Below are 23,951 nucleotides of genomic sequence, written 5' to 3'. Positions count from 1 at the left end.
CCACCAACTGACTGACTAAATGCTTAAAATACACCTTACTGCAGGAGACAGAAACAGCTAATAGTCTTTCAGAGCCAAGGCAACAAGGTCATTGCCTCTCCATTTGCAGCAAAGAACACTAGAAGTAATGCAAAAGCAGAAGCATTTTCTTGTTCCTGATGACATGCATCTTGGAATACACCGTAACAATCTCCAAGAACCACTGAACAGTAACAGAAGATTAGATTTTGGGTTTTATTGCTCAGTGGTAATTAAATACTGAGATTTGATTAGTTAATCGACATAAGCTAGTGTTTCAATTTGACTGAGCATAAGAAAATAGGTTAAAGAACTTTGACAGCTCTTCTTGTCCTTCAGTTTCTTCCATGTGAGTTCCAGTGCCCATCAGTCACCAGAAATCAGCCAGAGCAACACAAACATCACCATCCCCAAACATCATACCTAGGAGCATTAAGAGTGTCAGGGAAAGTTTACATCAGTTTAAGGAGGAAAAAAAAAAAACAAAACAAAACACACCACAAAACAAACAAACAAACAAAAAAACAAAAACCAAAAAAAGGTCAGTGTGATCAGAAAGCTCCCATTCACATTGGCTGTAACAACTAATTGTTGCCAGATGAGGAGAAAAAAAAATAAAGGGATTTAAGGGAACTGTTCAAAGGAACTGTTCACATTAGTGTTACAGAACCATGACAGCACTGGGAGCAAAATGAGAAAAGAGCGTATTTTCACGGTATTTCCGACAGTTATTTTAGCAACCTTGCTACTATGCTTGGCAGTGTGCAGGCTGCTCAGCTAGATGTGAGAGATGCTTTTAAAGAAGCATGAAAATAACGTTTGGTGTTTCCCTCAATTCTTAAAAAAGAGAAGAAAAGTTATTTCTATTCTCTCATTTATCTTCACAAAGTCCTTCTGAGAGAATCTAGGATTTGAAAGACAGAAGAAAGCCCATAAATTTAAAGAGGTTTTTTTATGTTCCCTGTTTCTAAAGACCACCCAGTTCTGCCCCTTTACTCCTCCCATCACCTTGCAGTGTCAAACCATCCCAGACAATACATAAAGCAACAACAGCGAGGATCATTTTGTTGCCAGAACATGCTGATCTTGCACAATGAAGAGACAGTGGGAACGTACAGAGAATTAAGGAATAAAAAGATCCAGTTACAAAAGGATGCCTCCAACTTTTTTACTATTCTTGCAGAAGAGTTCATGCTTTCAGGAGCAGAACTGCTGCTGACACAACATTTTGCATCAGCAGTTCTGCCTGTAACTTGGCTCACAAAGTTTGTAAATCCCATTTTACAGAGTCCTACAACAAGAAAATTGGTTGCAGTTCCCAGCAAGTAACAAAAAGGAATCGTCTCTGCCATACAAAATTAATTTTTATGTTGTCATTTACATGCTCACATCTCTAATTAGTAATGAAGACAAAACTATTGAAAGAAAGCAGACTTGAGAGATACACATGTATCTACCCAGTCCTGCCTGAGTACGCTGGGAACACTGAGAACAGTGGCTAATTTGTCACGCCCCAGCTTCAAATCTTTTACTAGCAGCTCCTTTGAAGCCAGTCCGATATCTCGCACATCTGCAGTACAGAGCTCTTCTACTCCATCGCTGTCTCTGCCACATGAGCCACCCAGGGTTTGTGATCCACCACCAACTGTACCTGGTGGGTGGCATCACAGAGCACGACACAAGCCGGGAGGCCACACAGCCCCTGGGAGATGCATCCTGCCTTGCAGACCCTGCATTTGCAGGGAGCCCCATCAGAAAGCAAGCTCCTGTCTCTCACCATCGGGATCTGACTGACCCCTCTCATATGACCCATTTGTTACACCTTGTGCATTGCAAGAGACTAAGTGGGGGGGAAATAAAAAAAAAAAAAGCAAAAAACAACCAAACACAACAACAACAACAACAACAACAAAGAAAAGCACCAATGTCAACTCTGGATTGGGAAGTACAGTTTGTTTTGCCCTGCACTACCATGTTTCATTTCTACACCAGCTCCACAGCCTAAGAGCCATGGCACACAGAAAGCCAAATCAGAGGCCACAGGGTTAGATCTGGTGTGTGGGGCCTGAGCAAACTGGATCACATATTAAACATTCTCCCAGAGTTGCGGCAGAAGTCAGCGACTGCAAGAGAAGGCCTGTCCCCCAACACCCATCTCCACCAAGCAACCCTGGGGCAGCAGCTCCTCTTCCCAGGTCACTTCACCCTGGAGTATCTGCAAGCGCAAGCAGCTGCTTTCAGCTGTTCCATGCAGCAGGACACCAAAAAGCATTGTGCCCAGTTCCTCAAAAGCACTGATCAGGCACAATGCAAACACACCAACATCTGCAATTTCCACAAGAGAGAGAATTGAATGTAACACTGTGTATTTCTATGGTGTGGTTTCTTCTTTCTCAGACTTTAGCCAGGGAAAAGGTCAATGTAAGTGGACAAGTTACCCCACTTTCCCAACAGGCAGCAGAACAAGAAGGCTCCTTCCCACGGTCAGACAACAGAATCAAAGACAGGACAGGCCCCAGGGCCACCTACTCCCACCCTGTCCTCATTACTCTGTGCCAGAGCCTAGTATCAATACTTTTACGGCAACGGATAGTCAAAGGAAAAAGGAAACAAAAGCAAAAGGCTCATCAACCTGAACCCCATGTACTGTCAATCAACTCAAATCAAAGCAGTGATTTTAGTGCTCTGACCGAATGGGACTAGCATTTCAACAGCTCCATCCCAAACTCACAAGTCTTTTCGGTGTTTCTGGATTTGAGCACGTGCTTTCAGATCCTCCTCTTCTTGCAATTGCTTGGCCATCTGCAAGTCATGTTGCACCAGACGATTACGCTGAACATTTGTTGCCAAGTGATGCTCAACTGGAAATAAACACAGACAAGAACCCCCAAATCAGCCTGCAGAACTTCACAGCGTGAACAAGACAAAGCAAGTGGGAGGGAGGTTCCAGGCCAGAAAGGAAGACAGTTCTTGGCAGGGACACATCATATAACATCCCTAAAGGTGGGGAAGTCCTGAACCAAAATTACGCTAGCAGCTTGAGATTGCCTCTTTTCAGCACTGAGGAGGCTGTATACATGTGTCTGTTACCAAACCAAGATCTGCATATCTTAATCGCATCCAGATTTATATGGAATGCTTTTTAGGCTTTGAATTTCATTTTTTCACAGGAAATTACCCTAGATTAATAAAGTGGGGCTGGAAGGGACCACCAGAGGCTAGTGAGGATGAGTTGAACCTAAACCACTTCTGATGGATGCTTCCCTAATTTGTTCTCAAGAACCTCTAGAGGAGGAAACTCCTCTCACTCTCAACATAATCGGTTCCAGAATCTCACTACCTTTATATTTAGCAACAGAGCAACTGAGTACTACAGCAAGTCCTTTACCATACATGGATACTGCCTGCAAGAAAAGAGGCTACATGAGCTGCAGCTGAGAGCCAGCTTCAATTCAGTGGTCTCAGGTTCCAGCAGCAAGGGCACAACTTCAGCACAAGCTGCACGCTTGCTGGAGTAGCTGGAATGGTATTAGCACCTAGTACTGGTAGATACCAATGGTCTTGGCACCCAGCAAAGCAGAACAGAGAGGTCACCACACCTGAAACTCCAATGCAAACATATCCCAAGTAACAGATAAGCATGTTAAAAAAAAAAAAAAAAATAATCACCAGTCACTTTGAAGTTCCTGTCTGTACTTTTCTTCCACCTTTTTACACCTTACAGTGTACAGCTGCCCTACCTCAAAATGTCTTCAAAGGAAGCCTCCTTTCAAAAGGCAGGCACCAGCGATTCTGAAATAAGTAAACAAACAGACCTCTTCTGGTTGCACCTCAGGTCAGCCTATAAAAACTTGAAGCTTCCAAAATTGCTAGTCATTTCTAAAAACATTGCACAGCAACAAAACCTCAAGTGCACTCCCACATGCAATTTTGTCACAAATGGCATAAACAAACTCAACTCTAAAGGAAAGCACAAAATTGAAACATGAAATGCAACTATCTCTAGGGTACAATGTGAGCTGGGGCAGAACGCAGAGTAGTGTTACAGGACAGTGAAGACAGCAATAATCTGTACTCCGTTAAAAAGAATAAAAATGAAATAAAAGCAGGGAGGATTTTTCTTAGCAAAACCAAAGTCAGATATCTGTTGGGACAAATTTGCTTCAGTTTGTTCCAAAGATCATTCCTACTTACTCTCTTGCTCCTGTAAGTTATAGGCCAAGGTATGATCTTCCAGAACAGCGAAGTCTCGACACACTGGATAAGGAAACAAAGCCAAGAGAATTAGCATCAGGAGCAAAAACAAACAAACAAAAACCCCCCCCACACATCAAAAGAGCTATGGGGGTCGGGGGAGCATACACGCAGAGAGACTTCTGTCACATTTGCTTTCTGCTAGCCAAGGTCTGGACTTGTGGGTTTTTTCCCCTCTGTGCTTGTGGCTATTTCTGCATGTACTTACTTTTTTTTGTCCCTGCTTGCATAACAAGCCTTCTCCACTCTCCCCACCACCTCTGCTTCTTTAGTTTAAGACCAGAATTGCCCACACCACCACTGGATCAGCCCTTGTATACAAAACCCTGTATTCCAACCAGATTTATACCAATGCCCACGCTTAGTATGTTCAACTAAAACCAAGGTCAAGCATTTGTGCTTACTATGACTTTCTTTGCCAGGTTAAAGAGTCTGAGAGTAGTATTTTCTCTGCACAAAGACACATGCTCACTGTCACCTCTGAGGATCTGAGCAGACTGAGCTCCATGGCTCTCGCTGCAAGGCATTTCTACTGGCTCAGGAATCATTTTACAGTTGTCTTCCTATAAGCTTCATCGACTTTTTCAAGTGCTGGGTTTGTACCTAGAACTGAGATATGGGATCAACCACAGCGCTACTGGCAGGGATAAGCACAGCTTCTTAAAAAGATGCTGAAAATGACCCAGAGACAAGCTAAATGGGAAGGGGACAAGCTCCCTTTGGCACCAGTCTGAAAGGAGCAGATTTTTGCCAATGCCTATCACTTTCGCACTTGAACTTTCAAAGGAACGCTCCACCTACACTGTAGAAAAACATCAGAGTTTATTTTTAACTTGCTATGATAGGCAGCAGGGCAACAAAGCACAAGTCACATACATATCGGGACCAGGACACACACAGAGCAACTGGTTCAGCCTTTTGGTGGTAGGTACACATCAGCTTCTCCGTGAACCAAGGACAAGCTGTGACCTGTGCCCGCAAACTGCAGGATGGGGCCCCGCTCCGCACATCTGCCAGACACGGGGTTCCCATACGCTTCAAGGGGAGTGTAAGGCAGGGGCACTGAAAAATTTACAGTGGAGAGGTCTGTCACTTGTTTTTCCCTCCATGTGACAAGCTAAGCAGCTTAACAGGACCCGAAAGGGGAATATCTCCCATTTGAAATGTATGACACAAAGCAGAGAAATACAAGGTGCTTCTGAAGCTGCAGAGGGAGGCATGAACCGCTGCTGCTGCGCTCCACAGGCGAAACCTCTGGGGAAGACCAAGGTTTCTCTTTAGCACAGCACAGTGGCAGCCTAGAAAAGAAAGTGAAAATAACCCCAAAACCCCCAGAACGTACCAAAACTACAAGGGGAATTTATAAGGAACCCGTTTATGAAATGTTTCAGAGTCAGAGAAGATAAAACATTTCCATCACCGCAAAGGGTGGAAAATACTACAAGGAAACGAGAAGGCAGACGCATCTTCCCAAGCCACAGTCCCACAAGCCTTTCCTCTTCTCGCACTGACGCACACGCTCCGCTACAGAAGCGTTGAGATGTTCCTCTGCACCCAGGTATCTTCACAAAATATCTAGAAGAGTTTCTAGTTGTGTGTACTAAGAGGTCAGATAAACACTTTCTCTTTTATCAAATTCAACAGACTTTTTGAGCCTTTCTGCATTGGAAGGTGTTTTACAGATGAGAAAAGCTCCTAACAGCTAGAGCCGCGAGCAGCAGGGTGGAGATGAGGACAAAGATTACAGTTACATGATCCCATAGTGACTCACTTTAAGCATGTACAATTCTGGATGGTGCAATTAAGGTTTTGTTGTTGCTTTTTTCTTATTGCAGCTTCTTTTAAAAAAGGAAAGAAGATACAAAACAGTAAATAGCACTGAAACACTTCCAGTGGGCATTTGTGTATAGATAAAGAAACTCTGCCTTCAGCCACAGATCTGGAAAAGCCACAGCTGAGTTGCAGGCAGCAGTGCTATTCACAAGTGACATACCCAGGGTGCCTGGTGGTCACGAACACGTTTTTATGGGACAGGGCAAGGGGATCTTGCCCGTAGAGACTTTTTTTCTGTGGTCGCTAATGCTACTTCAGCTTCATAGCACGATTGTGGAACAACCACCTTCTGCTTACAACAAGCATCGTCTGGCCTGCTGGAAGGGCACATCCAACTCAGAGGTTTGAGCCCTACTATTAGCTCAGAGCTAAGCAAAGACACCTCAATACAGAGCCACACACAGTCTGCCTAAATCTAGGGCTGTGCTTTTACCACCACATATTCAAGCAGCAGCACTTGCTCCTTACAGTTAAGAAGAAGAAAAAAAAAAAAAGTGGAAGGAAGTGTTATTTTTAACTGTAATAGGTCGCTGAGCAAGTCCACTGCACAGCTGCCTAAACAGCTGTACTAGCAAGACAAGGCAGGCAGCACAGGAGCAAGGATGAGCATTTCAGAGCTGGGTATTTTTTTGCATAAAGATTGCTCGTGTAAGAAATGCTTATGAAACTGCATCCCAGCCTTCCCAACTCCTTTCTGCATAGGCTCCCACACTGCTCTGATCCCCATGGTATTTGAGCTCTGCCTTGCTGGTCATAGTGCTGCTGGTGCTGGCAGACCTTTTCTCCATCCTTCCCACAGAGGCACATGTGCAGAGGAGGACTTCAGGTTTTTTTACTCCATTCTACCCACACCCAGACTTCTCTATTTGTTTGGAAAGAAACATGTTGACAGAAACATGCTTGGCGTACAGGCAAGAAAGTGGGAGGGCCGTGGTAGAACACTGCTGCTCTTCTCTTGACAGTCTTGCACCAGCCCCAAAAAAGTCTCATCTCCTCCTGTGAGCTTCATTCCTACAATGTAGCAATAATTGTTCAACCCTTTTTGATTGATGGGCCACTAAAAACTTCCTAAAAAAGCACAGACTCCTTAAATAAAAAGGCCAAGCACATATACTGTTGTGTTGTATAGGTAGGACTGCTTCTTCTATTTGCTCCTCCAGAGATCCGTTGGAAGGAGTTCATGGGTCTCTGAAGTTAAACAAACAGGGACAAAGCAAGTAGGGACAACGCCCTGGGACAAGCCACCAAGTTGCAGGGCCTAGATGTGAATACAGGGGCTGGGTCTTGAAACAGCAATGATTATCGCATCAAGACCCAGTACAGAGAGAGGGAAACTGGATGGCTACTCATGATGTGCACACTGGAAGCTCCCACATGTCTGGGCTCCATGGTGCCCCCATCTCACAGAGGAGGCTGCCAGGGCAGCAGCAAGCCTTGGGTTTGCTCACATGTTTGGATTCATTCATGCGCTGCCGAAGAAGCCACTTGGCTGCATATACACTCCATTAAGCCGCTCTTACAAACCCACGAATGGACAGCTTGAGCACACAGCCCTCACTTTGTGCTGCAGAAGTTGCTGGCAGGGCAGACAGCACGAGAAGACCTTTCATCACTGTCAGAAACTTGGCTAGGCTGGCTGCCTCTAACTCATCTGAGCACATTATTCCCAAGTCCCATCAGCCCGAGAACAACATGCAAAGGAAGATGAGAACATCCCATTACAAACACAATGAAGTGCTGTCAGCCAGCCAGGTGGCAAGAGATGGGGACACCTGCAACTCCTAGCAAGTCTGGGGGTGATGGCAAATGCCGAGCACTCCCTCAAGACTAGACCCAGCGCCCGTGGCACTGAGTCAAGCATGACCACAGCTGCAAGTGAGGCCAAGGAAACCAACCCTCCATCCCCGAAGACAGGCATCCAACAATGAGGCAACTACAAAATAACTGGAGATGTGGACCAGCCAGGCATGGTCTGAAATGAAGCTTTATTGATGCTAGTCCTCATCCCCTGCCCAGTCTCAGCATGGCCCCAGCACACTCATTACTAGGTATTATGTCCACTGGGTTTGTGCTGAGAAATAGGGTTGCCCCAACGACAATTGAGAGACTCACAATTTCTCCTCTCCAAGAGGCTTTGTATTTAAGGGGAAAGAAATCCATTTCCTTATTCCCTAACTGTATGCCTAAAAAATGAAAGGTAAGATTAACGTTACATTCACTGCTGCGAATTAACTTGACTTCCCATCTCTGGGCCCTGGCTGTGAGCCATCAGGCAGTCAAACAAGCAGCAGGGGTGCAATCACAGGAGCTACAATTGGCAAGTCCAGTGAAGCGTGAAACATTAACAACAGGTTTACCATAGCCTGATTAAGCCACTCTTCCTTGGCACAGCAGGGAGCAAGCCTGGGGATACGTGCTTCTGGCACAGCTGTCAATGATAGAAATGCCAGCCCAGGAATCCCAGCTGCTGCCACAGCCAGCAGAGGTGCCAGCAGGGGAGGACAGGGGCAGAAGCGTGGCTGGAAGCACCATCCTTTGCAGCAGTGGTGGGCTGCAAAATCCATGCAGCGGCACGACAGAGGGAGCTCACTTGCTTGAGGGACCCTGAAGAGCCTCTCCGCAAGCTCCAAGTACAGGTCTTCTCCGCTGGTAGCGGTTCACCCCGAAAATATGCCTTTCTACGCATCAGTGCATCTGAGGCTCTTGCAAGCATGGTTGCAAACCCTGCCTTTATGGCTGAGATAAGAACGTCTCTAGGTACAACAACTTGCAATATTTCACGAAATAACCTTTTCCTTTTTATATTCTGCCACCTGCCTCACTAGCTTTCACCAGTATCACCTCAGCTCCGTAACTCAGCACTTCTAACACCAAACTGCTTCAAAGAGAGTGAGGTAACCACAACAGAGGAGCAAAAGCAGCCTTAGATGTTGCTAACAATAGTTAGGTATGTGACAAAGGAGTAAGTAACGTCCAGGAATGGGCAGCATGAATGTGCCCTGTCTCTACAAGAGGTCAAACTCCACTGGCCTCTCAAGCAAGGCCTACAGCAAAACACCTCCCCCGCCCCCCCCCTCCCCCCCCATCTTCCCGAAGTCTTCGACCATGTTTTGACATCCGCTGAAGGGCCCAAGGGCCCCTTTGGTTCATGTGGCCCATATGACATGCTCTGGGACATCGGCCAGTTCAGTGACCCAGGGACCACACATGCATGCTCTAAGCATTTCCTTTCGGGTCTTAAAAACCATCTCTTCCTCCCCACCCCCTCCACTCCCAACATTTTCCCGTCAGCATCATGTGCTGGATAATTCACAAAATAAACTAGAAGGTGTGAGTCATGCTTAGTTTAGAGCATCTGCAGTTTTTGAATCCTGAACTGAGGGACAAGAGGGAGAGGAAAGACAAAAGTGACACAGGAAAAAACAGTTTCATCAGCTAAAAATCACTTTTTAGGGCCTACAGAGCTGACAAATTAAGTGGCATGCAGCAAGTGCAGCCTGTTACGAGCCAGCAGTCTCAGGAAGATGGTGAGTTATGAAGACCCCTGCAGATCAGAAAGTAAGCTGGGACTTCATAGAGACTCTTACCAACAGGGACTGGTCAGGCCACTCCAAGCCAGGCAAGCCCTCCAAAATCTGCAGATCGTTTCCTTGAAACAAAGCCAAAATGACCAAGCAGCCACCCAACTGGAGGCAAGAGGCTACCCAGAGGGCAGTTTCCAGAAGAAACATGCAACTGGGACATTTCCTTCTCACCCCCAGCAGAGCTGCTCTGCCAGATACATGGCCTGACCTCAGCCTTTCTCATTTCCATCCTGCCTTTCCCATCGCACCAGGAGATTCCTAAGCTCCTGCTACCACACGTGGGTGCCGATGAAGGCTGGCCAGGACACGTCTCGGCTGCTGCAGCTGCAGTTACACAGACAGCATTCCTAGGACCTTGTTCACCAGGCACTGTCAGTGCCAAGGACATCAGAAAACTCGCACAGGGAGAAGGTGGCTCCCAGGCAGAGAGCAGGGCTGGACAGACTGGGGAAGGGAATGATTTTTGCCTTTCAGCCACAGCACCAGAGCATCTCACATAGCCGGGAGCTACAAGGCAGCACCATGAGACTGGGTGGCTCCATGGGGAACCAAACTGAGGGGTCTTGGCATAATTCTTAAAAGCATAAACGTGCAAAGTAAAAAAAATATTGCTACAGAACCATTTTTTTTTTTATTGGCAGTCTTGGCATGGAAGCCAAGAACAGCTTGGGATTTGGGAAGGAGGTTATCCTCTCTGCTCTAAGCTAATGCCTTGAGGTCAAGGCCATGAGAGGTTTGTGCACTGTCTGCAGTGTTCTCCAGCAACAAGCTCTCACCTGCCCAACAATGCTTTAAAAAAGAAGACTATATATATATTTTGGAACCAAATCCTCAGAACACGAGTCTATTTTTTTAACCTGCCTTGAAATAGAAATCAGCAGCATTCACAAAATGCCTTCTCTGAGGCTACTCATTGGGCATTCCCACTTCTGTAGACCTGCCTGCAAACTGTACTGTAGAGCAGTCCTCAAGCTGAGAAAGCATCTGCTGAACACCCCAAAGCAGAAGGTGATGTGCTTGCACAGTACAGACAGGAAGGTGGAGATACCCAAGATTGCAAAAAAAATACCACCACAAGGGAGCTCAAAAGGTCATCCTAGAGCATGCCCCAGTCACAATATTTGATGAAATTTATCATTCTGCCTTTATTACAGGAGACTGCCATCTTTTTCATCATTGGATAATTGCACCCTACACCACCTCATCTGCAATCTTTCTAAATGTGAGCAATTATTCTTATTCCCCAAGCTTAAAACACAACTCATAGGTCAAGAATGTTGAAGATCATGTCTTTGACTTCCAGAAGAAAATGTTGAGTTGAAGCACTTCAAGCTTGGACATACAGACGTACTTGAAAATGACATTGTACCCTAAGGAGTACTGGCACCCATGCTTCAAAAATTCAGCCTTTTCAGCCAGGTCCAGCTGGGTCTTCAGATATGACGTACTCCGAGTCACAAGCACTTTCCAAAAGCCCTCAGTCCTATAGCCAATATTGCTGCTACAGCTGCTGCCTCCTATTCCAGAAACATCTCTGTACTGAGGGGCTGAAGACATACAGTATTTTGCCACCTTAAAGCAGAGAGCAGATATATAAGCCACAATACGTTAATGTCTGCAAGCCATTATCTGCCAGGCTCAGAACAGTCTTATCTCTGTAGGTCTTTCTTGAGTGCCCCAGTGTCCACCAGCCTGTACAGGGCTGCCTAGACCCAAAAGTTCACCAGTGAGCTCAGCCATCACACTGTGGACCCATCAGTAACATCCAGGTGGGTGGGTATAAAAACCTCAAGGTAGATATATCGGTCAGGGATGGCTTGGCTAGTTTGACACTATAGCCAAGCAGCAGACCCCAGGCAGCCAAACATACACTTCACTGACAATATCTCAGGCATAACTGGGTCTGTGTGTGGAAGTTAATCTTAAATCATCAGTAAGAACAAAAGTTGCTTCTGTAGTCGTTCTCTCCAGCATCTGACGCAGCTTCAGTTGACTCAGCTAACACCACATGTGCAAAATGAGCAATCAACAATAAAGCCAGAAGTTTTCCTAGCAGTGAACTTTCACCACTGCCTCCCAACCATGGATCACAGCAAAACAAGTAACACTGCCAACAGATGTGTTTTACCCTCACTTTGCCCAAGGGCAAACCACCACACACATCAGTGGAGAGCGTGGCAGGAGTTACCTTCATCAGGAGAGGTCAAAATCCCTGGCTCACACAGATGTCCCCATAAGCACTACCGTAGCTGTAAAACATGCCTTCAGCAGTGTCCCATGGATCATATAGGACTGTCCTTTTCTGGAGGCTTTTTTGTTTCTTTTGCAGACAGGATGTCATGGCAGTTTCAGTTTTAAGCCCAACACCACTCATTTAAACTGGTGTAAGGGAGAAGGAAAAGAAAAACAGTCTCCTTTCATGCATAACTCAAAACAGCCACCCACTCAGAAAACTGCTCAGGCATGGAGCCTGCATCTCAAGGGATTTGCATTATATACACTCCCTTCCCCCAGACCCATCTGAACAGTGATCACCGTATTTTACTTTGATCTGTTTATTTCAGCTTTTATTTCAGCATTTTAGGCAATTTTATACTACACAAAACTCTTGGAAGGACACACTGAATTTCCCAGATAGGCAAAACTTCTGTTCTCTGCTAAATGCAAGCCTAAATCCCTTGCTCAGTTCAGTAGTTTCTCTGCAGAGAGCTGGCAGGTCCACTTTGTGGTTCAGGGTGCCTTTCAGGAACCATGGCACCCTGGATGTCAGATGCTTCACTGGCATTTCTAAGCCCTCAGTTTCAGGCTGTAGTGAATAAGTTCACACAGCAGCTCCAGAGGCGCAGGCAGGCAGCTGGAAGCAGAGATAACTCAAACTGTCAGCTCTCCCAGGCTTCTCCTCCAGCTTAATCCTAAAAGATAATGTAGCAGAATACAAGGGACACAGGATTCAAAAAGGGAGCTCTCAATGCCCCTCTGGTCCAAGTTCATGCACTGCTTCAGTTTGGTGACTGTTTGCGCAAGGCTGACTTCTGAAAGCCTGATGCCCACGCAGAAGGTGCCAAGTACCAAAAAAAGGTTCCAGTTCCTCTCAAAACCCTATGGTGTGGTTTTACACCACAGGGACCCACAGCTGTTTGGAGGAACAAGCATCTCTGAACAGAACAAGCAGAAGAAAGACTCTGTGAGAGATGCCACTTTCTTTTCAGCCTTCAGGTGACTAGAGTCAAGCCCGAGACTGCTTCGAGGCTTGTAGCTAAACCAGAGCTGCAGCTGGAAGGACAGACCGCAGCATCAGTGCACATGCTAACGAACCAGGTTTTATTCATCCAGATCAGATACCAAGAGAAACAAAGCTCCAGCAGGATGGGCTTCAGGGCAGCCCCCCAGGTTTGCTGGAAACCTGGCCAGCCACTGCATTCGAAGCTGGAGGTGTCTGAACTGATCCTGCAATCGGCTCCGATTCTTGCAGATTCCTTATCAGCTTCCTTTTTCCTAGAAAGGCGGCTGCTAGGCTGCGAGAACTCCTGTCTGCCACCCGTTCAGCTGCTGCCAGCACTGCAAATCTGCTCTGCAAGAACAACTTGCCTCTACCTAACCAACTGAGGATGCTCTGCTTCATTTCAAACCCCCTTTTCTTTGCTCCACCAGCTCCTCAGGGGTACCCTCTCCTCTCCCCCCTCGCTTCCTGCGTTTAAGTTCTCCAGGTTTATTAGTCAGCTCTGGAGAACACAAAGTACCAAAGCTGGCCCCAGATCAGTCAAACATTCACATCCATCTACAAGAGAGTCACAAATCAGTAAAGTTGCAACACTAACAATGTATGTCCCCCTTCCTGTCACAGCCTTGTGTTGGCACGCTGCCCTTAGAGCAACTACAGATTTAAAACAGCAGCATATGAGGGTAAGAATAAGTCCCTGGCCTCTGGGGCCAGATGGGCAGGGAGGCAGAGCTCCTAGCATCAGCCTGGAGCAAACCACTTTGTGGCATCTGTGCCCACGGTTCACGTGCACTGCAAAGCACGAGGAAGAAGCAGGCTGGCAGCCTTTTAAATGCCACCTCTCAGAACACAAAATGAGCTCCAAGTCAGTCAGAAGTAAGGTTTTTTGCTTTGGGAACTAAACCACCTTTAGGTGATATTGCATACTCACAGCTTCTTAAAAAAAGGCCAATTTATATCAGGACCTAACAAGTTCACCTGTTACATGGCCAGAGCTGATGCTCTGGGCAACACCAACCGCCTGGAATACCAGGTAACCAAGCACTGTAATCGAAGCTAGAGGCAAACTTTCCTTTTCCACCTTGTATCAGGGATGTGAGGAATGCAGGCAGGGCTGTGCAGCCCTAGCCAAGGACCCAGTCCCTCCAGCACTGCAAACAAGGCCAGGAGAGCCCAGCCTCTTCCCAACACCAACTTCCTTCGGAAACCTGGCGCCGACCGAATCGCCTGCAGGAGAGCACAGCCCTGTGAGCAGCCGCACTCTCTGCGTGCCACAATAACAGCCAACAGCCTGGTGGCTTGGAAAATTCCCAAGTCTTTCCCTGCTGTCCTCCACCGCTTCACCCCAGCCCCCAACAGCACTACCAAAGGCTCCAGGAGGTGCTGGTGAGTTTAGGACATAAATCCTCCCCGTCCCACAAGCCAGCACCCCAATAATAAAACTAACTCCAGAACAGAGGGAGAAAAAATTTCTTCCCACCAGGATGCCACAAATAATGTTTGCCATATCCTTAACAGACATATGTGATAAGCTCAAGTGCTTTTGCAATGCAAAGCCATTCTGCCATGCAGAGGGGGAGAAAGTTTCCATTGACACCAGGGAAGGCTGCTCCAAGCCAGGCCAGCACTTCCCCAGCCCGTGTGCCAGGTCAGTGGTGACAGCCCCTCTGCAAGGAACATTCCCTGCTGGGGCACGGTCCGGCCTCTTGTCCTGTCTGGCTGTAAAGGGCCAAAGCTATAGGCACCATGTCTTTTGGAGAGGTTTCTGCAGAAGAAAAAAAAAAAAAAACCAACCAAACAAAACACAAAACAAATAAAACACAAAACAAACAAACAAAAAAAAAATCAACAAACCCACCTCTCGCTGCCAGGAAATATTCCTGTTCGCATAAACTTCCTTCCTCCCTTTTGTCCTACTACTTCTCGGGTCAGCCCTGTCAGCGTCCTTAAGGTACGCCTGTCTCTCAGTGCCTTCAAATATTTGCACGTTTATGTCCTCTTCCCCTTTGTCATCACTTACTGAACAACACATATTGAGCCCACATAACGTTTCCTCTTAAGCCGATTCCTCCAGCCACCGAGTCCTACAGTCAGCAGAAGGGCCAGGAAAAAAAAAATGAACCATACCCATATGCACACAGGAACTCAAATTTTTACTGCACGCAGGTTTTTACACCTCCTCTGAAAAGAGAAATGAAGAAGAGTGACTCACTTGCAAACCCACTTCGACTTTCTGTCCTGAATAGCAGTCACCACAGCAAGGCTGTCAGGAGTGCACGGACCAAACCCCTACCAACCCAGGCCCGAGTCAAAAAGATCTCACTATTTTTATTTGGCTGACAGAGCATCGTGGTGGTGGCACCGTGGGTTGGCGTGCAATTAAAATAATCATCAGTTATGCTTCCGGAGTCTGACAGAAAAATCTTTGGGCAGGGGCAGAAGGGCTGTGCCGGGCTCCTCAGCAGGCTTTCATCCACACCCTTCTCCCCAGGGAAAGTAACACTTCTGGCAAGCTTAATTCACAAGGTGCCTAGGGTTACAGGGTAGATTTTATGAGCACCCAGGCCTAACTGGTGTCCTTTGCTCAATGCAAGGTTCACAATAGCCCTGCCTTGCACCTCTTATGCATAGTGTGATGCTGCACTCTCCTGCTCTCTTTCCAGCCCTGCTAAAAGTCTCTCCCAGCTGCCATACAGTGCCAAGGCCATATAGCACTCACTCAATGAGCTGTGTGGTAGGTATCTTTTCATGTACCGAGAAAGAAAATAGTGGGAAGGCTCCAATTTCTATTTTTAAAAAGTATAAATGAAGCATCAAGGAACTTCCACAAGGTCCCATCATGTGTCCTGTGAAAAAGCCAGCACTCTAAGGTGAACACTGAGCATCCCTGACACACAGCAGCCTCCAGGGAGACTGCAGCCCTGCTTTGCCAGTGGAAATGCCCAGCAAAAGCCCTTTGCTCCCTGCAATGCAAGCCACCAGCAGCAAAACGGCAAATATCCTTATCACCTTTTTGAAGAAACAACAGGACAAGCCAGCAGCAAGTGCCACACCAGAAACTGGACCTAAGCTTCTCAAGTTTTAAGGTAGTTTTACCAACAGACCAGCCTCCTTCCTCAGTGCTTCAGCCTTCAAACCTGCACCACACAGAGGAGTGGCAGCAACCAAGTGGGAAGCCAGCCAGCTGGGGACACCCTGGGAAGGGGACGAGGAAGCAGGGAGGGAACATTTCACTTTGTCCTATAAATCACCACATTCATGTGAACTGGATGTCTCTGAGCAAGAAATAGAAAGCTTATTCCAGGAAAATAGAGAAGTTTCACGCAACCCCAAGGCACATCCCATTGCTTCTCCAAGCAGGGTTTTTCTTATGCTCCGAGAGAGCACAACTGGCCTCTCCTGCTCCTTGTGGCAGCCATCTCTGACTCCCGCCTGGCATGCACGCACCCTCTGACGTTGCTCACGGCCACGGGAAATTAAAGATTAAACAGAGGCCCATGGTCACAGCAAACACAATGCTGTCCGCAACACACCGCTCAGCTGGGATCATTACTCGGAGAGCAGCAATGGGTGATGGCCAGTGTCCTAATATTACAAGTGGGGGAAGCCCCCATTCCCGGGAATCAGGGCAAAACAGGGCAAAAACTGTGCACCCTCTTATACCAGTCCAAAAACTCGTCAGTAACTAAGGAAACATCTCTGCAGAAGGCATGAACGTGAGTCTGGAAGCTCCTCTCTGCCAAAGACTGCTTTTTGAGTTATCTTTTTGCCTCGGTACAACCTCCACGGCAGCTCGCAGAGGACAAGTGCTAAGGATTTAAGGGATGGGAGGAGGCAGACCTGCTTGCTCAGTTGTGTTTTGGAGCCAAGAGCATGAAATATGCTAATCCTGCCCATCTCCTCTGCCAAGCACTGCAGACCCAGAACAACTGAATGCATAATAAAACTTTCACCCAGCTTTAACCAGAAGTGAAATGAGTACCACAGCCTCAGCTACTGAATTCATGCATGCTGGAAAAACAGACCTCCTATTACTCAGAAGAGCTGGACATGAACCAGTGACCTAGAAAGAAAAGCCTGCATCTATGTCCCATCACTCTCCACCTCCTCATTGCCCTCGAGCCATCCAGCTTGCCTGAATCTTTCAGAGCCTTTCTCCAAGGAAGTCACAAAGCAGAAAACCGTGACACTGCACATCATGCTGCAAGGAAAAGTCTCTGCTGGAGCCAAAGGGCTTGGGACAGGTGGCTTCACAGTGACCTGGCTGACCCTCAGCTGCTCTCAAAATTGTTGCCCTGATTATATTAATCCAGTTAAAGGCCAACCCTTCCTTCACATGAGTACAGCTGACATCTCATCCCTCAACACCAACCCCCTGAAAAATCCCAAAGCAGAATCCCTCCTCACCAGACGCCATGCCAGCCATTAACACTTTCTGAACCCACTTCCACCTTTGACAGACATCAAGTTTCTCTTGTCCGCTGTTGTGTTGCTGAGCACACACAAGCACCAAAAGCCCTGATATAAGCCAATAACATCAGTCTGTTCCATGGGAGCCTGAGGCACTGCACCTCAGTGCTGACCCCCTTCCCTGGTCACTTGGAAAGTCAGCAGCCAGGAGGTTTTTACTGCAGGAGTCTCAGTGAAGGTCACGTTAAGCTGCAGAGGTCAGAGGGAAGGTGCTGTGGTTGGGAGGAAGAGGAAGACTGATGCTTACAGCAAACTTTTATTCAATTTGTGTTAAAGCAAGAGAGCCAGACAGGCTGCCTGCCCCAGAGAACACCGTGCCAAGACGGAAAATAAAGATTCAAGCCCTTCCTGTTTCCCCAAGGCCGCAGTCAGAGGTGTATCTTTTACTACCACGTTTGGGAAATTGGCCTCTCTGGCAGCAGACTACAGCTAGCAGCATTTGAATGTACAGCTCAGGAGCTTCAGAAAGTCAAATCAGATGCTTAATGAAGAGCAGAAACCATAGTGCAAGCATTGTTGCCGTGTCTCTCCGAGCACTGGTGGCACAATCAGCCTTTGTCAAGGCTGGAGCTCAAGAGACAGCAGCGTGGCAGTGCTGGTTCTAATGACTGGCACAGACATACTGCCCTTACAGTTCTTTATAGTACTACTAAAAATAAAATTAAATAAAAACACCTAAGCCACTGCAATTTTCCACAGTTCCAATGAGCCGTACACTGCTGGGGCAGAGTTCAGGGTCCCTCCCTTCCCCCCCCCCCCCCCTCCCTTTTCTCTCCTCACAGAGGATTCAAACTGGCAGGAAGACCAGGAGCCCCTGGCGAGGAAGCCCGTACCTGGGTTTTACCTGCCGCTGCTAACAACTGATGGCTCTCAGAGACTGCACTGGACAGGGGCTGAGCCTCAGTCTTAGCAGACATGGGCATCCCCTTGGCAAAGCCATTGCCACAGACCTCAGCCCTTTGGCAGAGGCAGCAACAGCAGACTGGACCACAAGTACACCCTCCAGAGAGGGGCAAGGTCTGCACAGCTCCAAAATATCTCCCCAGGAACGCCCCCTGTGCAGTTCTGCCTGCACACATGCAGGCAGGAATGCTTCCCAGGTCCAGGAGTGCTTTGAGATGGCATGGGCAGCTGCACCAAAGAGCTTATTTAAAACAAGCAGCCAAGGAGAGGGTATAGCTCTTCCCAATTTTAGCAGCTAGTAATGCATCAGATCACAAGAGATTAGAGACAAACGGAGATCAAGAAGACCCCAAGCCAGTTTCTTTGATTTGCTTTATAAGTAACTAATTAAAATAATATTTCCAGGATGCTTTTGTCCCCAAAAGGCTCACAAATGAGACCTCGAGTAAAAAAGATCTACACACACAGAGCTGAGCAATCCCCGGGGGGGGGGGGGGGGGGTGGGGTGGGGTGTCAAAAGAGCACACAGCAAAAGCTGCTTTATGAAAAGAGAAAATGTCACAGACACTTGAAAGGCGAATAGAAATACAGGCAGAGAAACTCAGCCCACAGTTTGCAACTAACACCAAAACCTTCAGCAAATAACTTACAAGAGCTTTACTGACCACAGTGGTCAGAACATCCGCTTTACTGCCCATGGAAAAATGGCTCTGTAACCCCAGGCTGCAGCACCAAGGTCTAGTTTATACTAGAAAGAGTGTGTTTTGGGGGTGTATTTTACACCAGTAAACCCCCACCCACAAAATAAACTGGACCTGCTGAGGCAGTTTTCACTGGCAAAAGGCCATCTATATCAGGCCTTCAGCTAATATAAATGCTTTTAAAGATAAAAAAAGAAAGTAAACACAAGAAGCAAGGCTTCCTGCAGCACCTAGCTACAGTTATCAGATTTTCACTGCCATCATTGCATAGAAACAACCTCGCTTGTAGTAGAGTTTTTTGAGCCCACACCAGAAGAGGATGACGCTGTCTCACAGCAGTCCCAGCTACCTGCAGCCAGGAAGAACCTGGACACTGCACCTCCTCTCCCAAAGCGGAGCTGGCAAAGACCAAAGTACTCAAACCAAAACAAAGTTCTTCATTGTTAATGAATGACTAAGCTGACCTTTACCTGAAATGAAAAAAGGGAATGTTTTTCCAGAAGGATCAACAGTGATTTCTGTATCAGGAACAATAAATATTTCCCTAGGTATGGAAGGCAATGCGTTTCTTTCCTTGGTTGGCATTAACACCAAGCATGAAAAGATCTAATCCAAAGCATAGCTCAGTTTCAACACTTTCCACAATAAAAAACAAATGATGTCACTAAACTAAAAGCGTGAAACATGCCTGAGGCTTTGCAGAACACGGCTCAGGCCTCATGTACTTTGCACGCTGGAGCTGCCCTGGGACACCACTTTAATCCAATTGCTATCAGGTAACAACAGATTGTTGTACCATGACAATCTTGAAACTTAATCCACGCTAACCATAGGTGCAAATTTACCAAGGACTGGTTGAGCTACATTGCAACCCTGTAAACATACTTTCATTCCACATGTAAACAACCTTAACTCAGTCCAGTTAGTTCACTTCAAAAATGAACCAAGCTAGATCAAATCAAGGCTACCTGAATTTTGAATAAGAGCATCTACACAGGTATTTAATTCACTTTAATTCACTTTAATCAACCCACTGGGAAGGATAATTGGATTAATTTTCTTGAGTAATCATGTGTGGACAGACTCTAAGGATGAGATCTTGACCACACTAAAATGACCAATAACAATTTTGCTAATGACTTAATAGGACCAACATTAACCCCTAAAACTTCAGCACATGGGTATTACTTTTCTTCCAGGAGCAGTAAGGAGTGAAGCATTAAAAGATGACGAGAGGTCAAAAGGAACCTCCAGCTCCCTACACAGACATACGCCTTCTACTCTTGACTAGCTGAATCATCAAATTCACACTTGCTATTTTGTAAGAATGGAATTTAAAAAAAGAAATAGCCAGTGGCAAGGAAAACAACTTTAAGGAATTTTGGTTGTATTTAGACAGGCACGCAGTGCTCTCTATTACTACAGTGTAAATCTAAAATAACTTGATGTTGACAGAGCTTCTACAGACTTCTATCACTGTCAGAAAGAACAGACTCTACCTCGTACAAAGCTTTTTAAACGCAAACTGGCTCCAGGGCACCTTTAATTAACCTTAAAGGCACACATGTGAAGCAGAGACTCTGCTAACAGGGAAGCTGAGGCCAATCTGGCCCAACTGAAGGTGAATCGCTGTACCGAGCACAGGCTAAACCGGCAGCCACACGCAGCCGGACACCCAGAAAGCGAGCGGGGCCGCTTACAGCCCACCCTTCCCCTGCACTCCTGGGGCGCGCAGGGATTCTGCAGGCTGCAGGAGGCTTCTTGGTGCTACAAAGCTCAATGCAGGGCAAAGTCTTCACAAAAACCCCGTAGGCTCAAGTATTTTTAACCGGGACTTGAACATCGCCAGTCCCCCTCAAATCACCAAATTTATGGATATTCACAGTTCTGCTCCCATTTATCAATGCCCCGAGCGGGAGCCTCCAAACCCAGCCGAGCCACAACTGCGAGGAACATATCTGCATGCCAATACCCCGAAGGGTCTGCCGGCGATTTCACAGCCCGGCTTAGCCCCGTGGGAGCGCACCCCGGCCAGGCTCCCAGCCCTGCCCCAGCCCCAGCCCCGCCGGCCGGGCGCGGCGGGGGGGAGCGGAGCGGAGCAGAAGCGCCGGCGGCGGCCTCGGCCCCGGCGCAGACAAAGGGCTGGCCCCCTCCCCCAGCGCCGCTCCTCGCCTCCTCCCGGGGAGAAGCGGCGCTTCCCCGCCCGGCCGCCGCCGCGCAACCCCGCGGAGGGGAGCCGGGCGCCGGGCTGGGAGGGCGGCCGCGGCTCTCCGTCAAGCTAACGCTGCTTCTTCCCCGCCGGCCCTCCGCCTTCCCTCCCCTCCCTCCGCCCCGCACGGCCGCCGAAGACAACGCACGGCAAAGCGGGACGGCTCCCGCAAACCCCGAAGGGCCCCGCGCAGCCCGCCCGCCCCGCGCGTCCGTGTCGCGGCCGGAGCACGGAGCCCCCCCACCCCGGCTCCCCGACCCCCCCAACCCGCCCCCGGTAAATTTAAAATAATAATTTAAAAAAAAGAAAAAAAAGAAAAAGAGTTTCTCCCGTTTCTCCCCTTCCTTCCCCCCAATTCCCCCCAACCGCCCCGTCCCGTCCAGCTCCCCCCGCCCGGGGACCGGCTCCGCGCCCCCCCGCCCCGGTCCGCTCCCCCCCCGGGGTGACCCCTACCTTCTTTGACTCCGGGCAGCTTAGAGTGGTCGATGCCGATCCCGGCCATGGTGGGGTGGGGTGCGCTCGGCCCGCCGGGCCGGCGCCGGGACTGGGGCCCGGAGGGGTCGGCCCTCGCCCCCCGGGTGAGGGCAGAGCCGCGGCGGCGCCGCCCGCGCCCCGCGCTACAAAGTTGCCAGCGGATGGAGCCGGCGCGCCCGGCCGTACGGCGCGGGAGAGGGGACAGAAAGCGGCGGGGCGGGGCCGCCGCTCGCCGCCCCTCTTCCCCGGGGAGGTGGGCGGGGGGCCGGGGGGTTTCCCCCTCCCCTTCTCCAGCGGTGCTCGAGTCGGAGTTCAGCGGGACGGGCACCCTCCCGGCGCCTTTATTTATAGTTCATTTTACTTTTTTTTTTTTTTTTTTTTCTTTTTTTCGGAGGGGGGCCTGGAGACCCCCTATTACCGCCGGGGCGCCTTTTCAAACCACTCGGACAACTCCGGTCCCCCGGCGCTTTCCCGTGCCGGATCCGGTTGTCTCTGCCCCCGCTCCCCCTTCCCGAGCCACCCGACCCCAGCGCTCGCATGTGTCCCGCCGGGCTGGGCAATGACAACGTGCCCAGGTCGAGCCTCAAACGAGTCTGGGCAATGACAACGTGCCCAGGTCGAGCCTCAAAGGAGTCAGCGGCTCAGCGGCTGCCGCAGTCGCCAAAGAGCCCCCCTTGTCCTTCAGGGAGGGGAAGCAAGCGGGATGCAATGAGTTTGTCTGTTGGGACGGGTACGTCTCAAGGAGGGCAGCGCGGACGAGAGATTTCTGGCCAAGCAGCACCTGGAGAGGCCTTTGAGCCCCAGTAATGCTCTGCCCCGTACGGGTTAGAGCCAGCAGGGATGGGGAGGACTTCCAGCTTCGGTCCTCCTTTGTTTTCCAGCAGCAAAGACACAGTATGAGATGATGTCCTCTGGGAAAAGGGAAGGAGATAAGAGGAAGAGGATTTGGGGATGTCTGAGCTCCGCCGGGCTGTGCTCAGCACAGCCAGTCACTCATGTAGACCATTTAGTGTTTTGATCACAAATAAGCATGTATCTCAGGGGTATGCAAGAAGCAGATGAAATCAATATTACCACATTTGAAATAAGTGGCCCCAGCTCCTATTCTAACGTCCCGTGGCCCCTATGCCACTGGTGGGCACAGGGAAGCAGGGGTGAGAGGGGGGCTGAGCCTGTCTCCTGCTCCCACTCTCCAACAGGCTCCAGGGAGCTCTGTGCCCTGGGGAACTGGGATGGGAGCTCAGAGGGAGACATAGCAGGGTGTGAGATCTCAGGAAAAAAAACGGCAAAGGGAATAATAATCTCAATTTTATTAAAAAGTAAAAACAATGGAAGAAACAGACTGCAAAAAAAGACTCAATTTTCAGAGGGTTAGCTGTGTGCTGCTCCATAATTTTCCAGCCCTGTTTTCTGAAACTCAGGAACTGTCCTTAATTCTGCCCCTTTGGAATGATGCTTCATCATCCCCAAAGCAGGTATGCATAGACTTTGTCTTTAATCTGACTGCCTTTACCTTTCCTTCAACCACTCAGCCTTCTCCACAGAAAAAGTCACTGAATTGTCTATATTTATGATCCCTTCTCACTTACACGCACCTAGCACACATCTCGTGTGCTACCACATGCTGAGAGCTGATGAGCCTTCTGCCTAGAAGGCCGTTGTACCGTTTTACAGAGAGATGAGTGGTGCACAGGATGGCTCCCACTACACAGGTGCTCCATATGATCATACAGATGGGGATTAGTCACAGGGTCTTGGCCCTCCAAGGGGCAGCTCACACAGATTATTTTCTGTGACAGTCCCAGCTCTGTCCAGCTCCTCCCTCTAATCCCCCTGCCATTCAACACAAGCTCACAAATTATCCTGGTGGTTACAGCCAGCTCCATGCTAAGAAAGGGTCTAAAAGTCCATTTCCAGTTTCTCCTAAATTTGAGTTTTCCTGAAGTCAGTATATTCCTCTGGACATCCTTCTCCCTTCACTAATCAAGATTTTTTTGCTGAATAAGCATTTATTATTGGACAAAAGTGAGGACAAAAGAAGAGCCCAAGCAACCAGGAAGATACAGAAGTGGCACAGAACGTACCAATCTGACTTTCCAAAACCGGAATATGGTTTTCTCCTGCCCTTCTCTCAGTATAAGGTATTCAATACAAAGCAGCAGAAGTTGAAAGCCTGAATCGTTCACATTTACACAGCAGCTTTAATGCAACAGCCAACTTCATGACACAACTTTTAATCTGTCCATCCCAGTGATCCTGCATTTTACTCAGTGCACACAGCTTTT

At 48.3% G+C, this 23,951-nt stretch overlaps 1 protein-coding gene across 3 annotated transcripts in view; it reads right to left on the bottom strand.

The window, feature by feature from the left end:
• The window catches only part of CCDC50 (coiled-coil domain containing 50), a 44,870-nt gene extending 22,734 nt beyond the window's left edge, over positions 1–22,136 (bottom strand). For all 3 annotated transcript variants that reach the window (XR_014229082.1, XM_082320685.1, XM_082320684.1), the window contains exons 1-3: positions 21,646–22,136; positions 4,213–4,275; positions 2,750–2,879 (exon numbers count right to left, since the gene is read on the bottom strand). Coding sequence is in view for 2 of the 3 variants with exons in the window: in XM_082320685.1 (XP_082176811.1) it covers positions 2,750–2,879; positions 4,213–4,275; positions 21,646–21,694 (242 nt within the window). In the remaining variant the exon portion in view is untranslated. The remainder of the gene's footprint in view (positions 1–2,749; positions 2,880–4,212; positions 4,276–21,645) is intronic.
• Positions 22,137–23,951: the final 1,815 nt, after the last annotated feature.

This window comes from Platalea leucorodia (assembly GCF_965183815.1).
Source record: "Platalea leucorodia genome assembly, chromosome: 8".
In the NCBI taxonomy this organism is placed as follows: Eukaryota; Metazoa; Chordata; class Aves; order Pelecaniformes; family Threskiornithidae; genus Platalea; species Platalea leucorodia.
The sequence above is the reverse complement of the archived record's forward strand: the minus strand, read 5'-3'. Positions and strand labels throughout refer to the sequence as shown.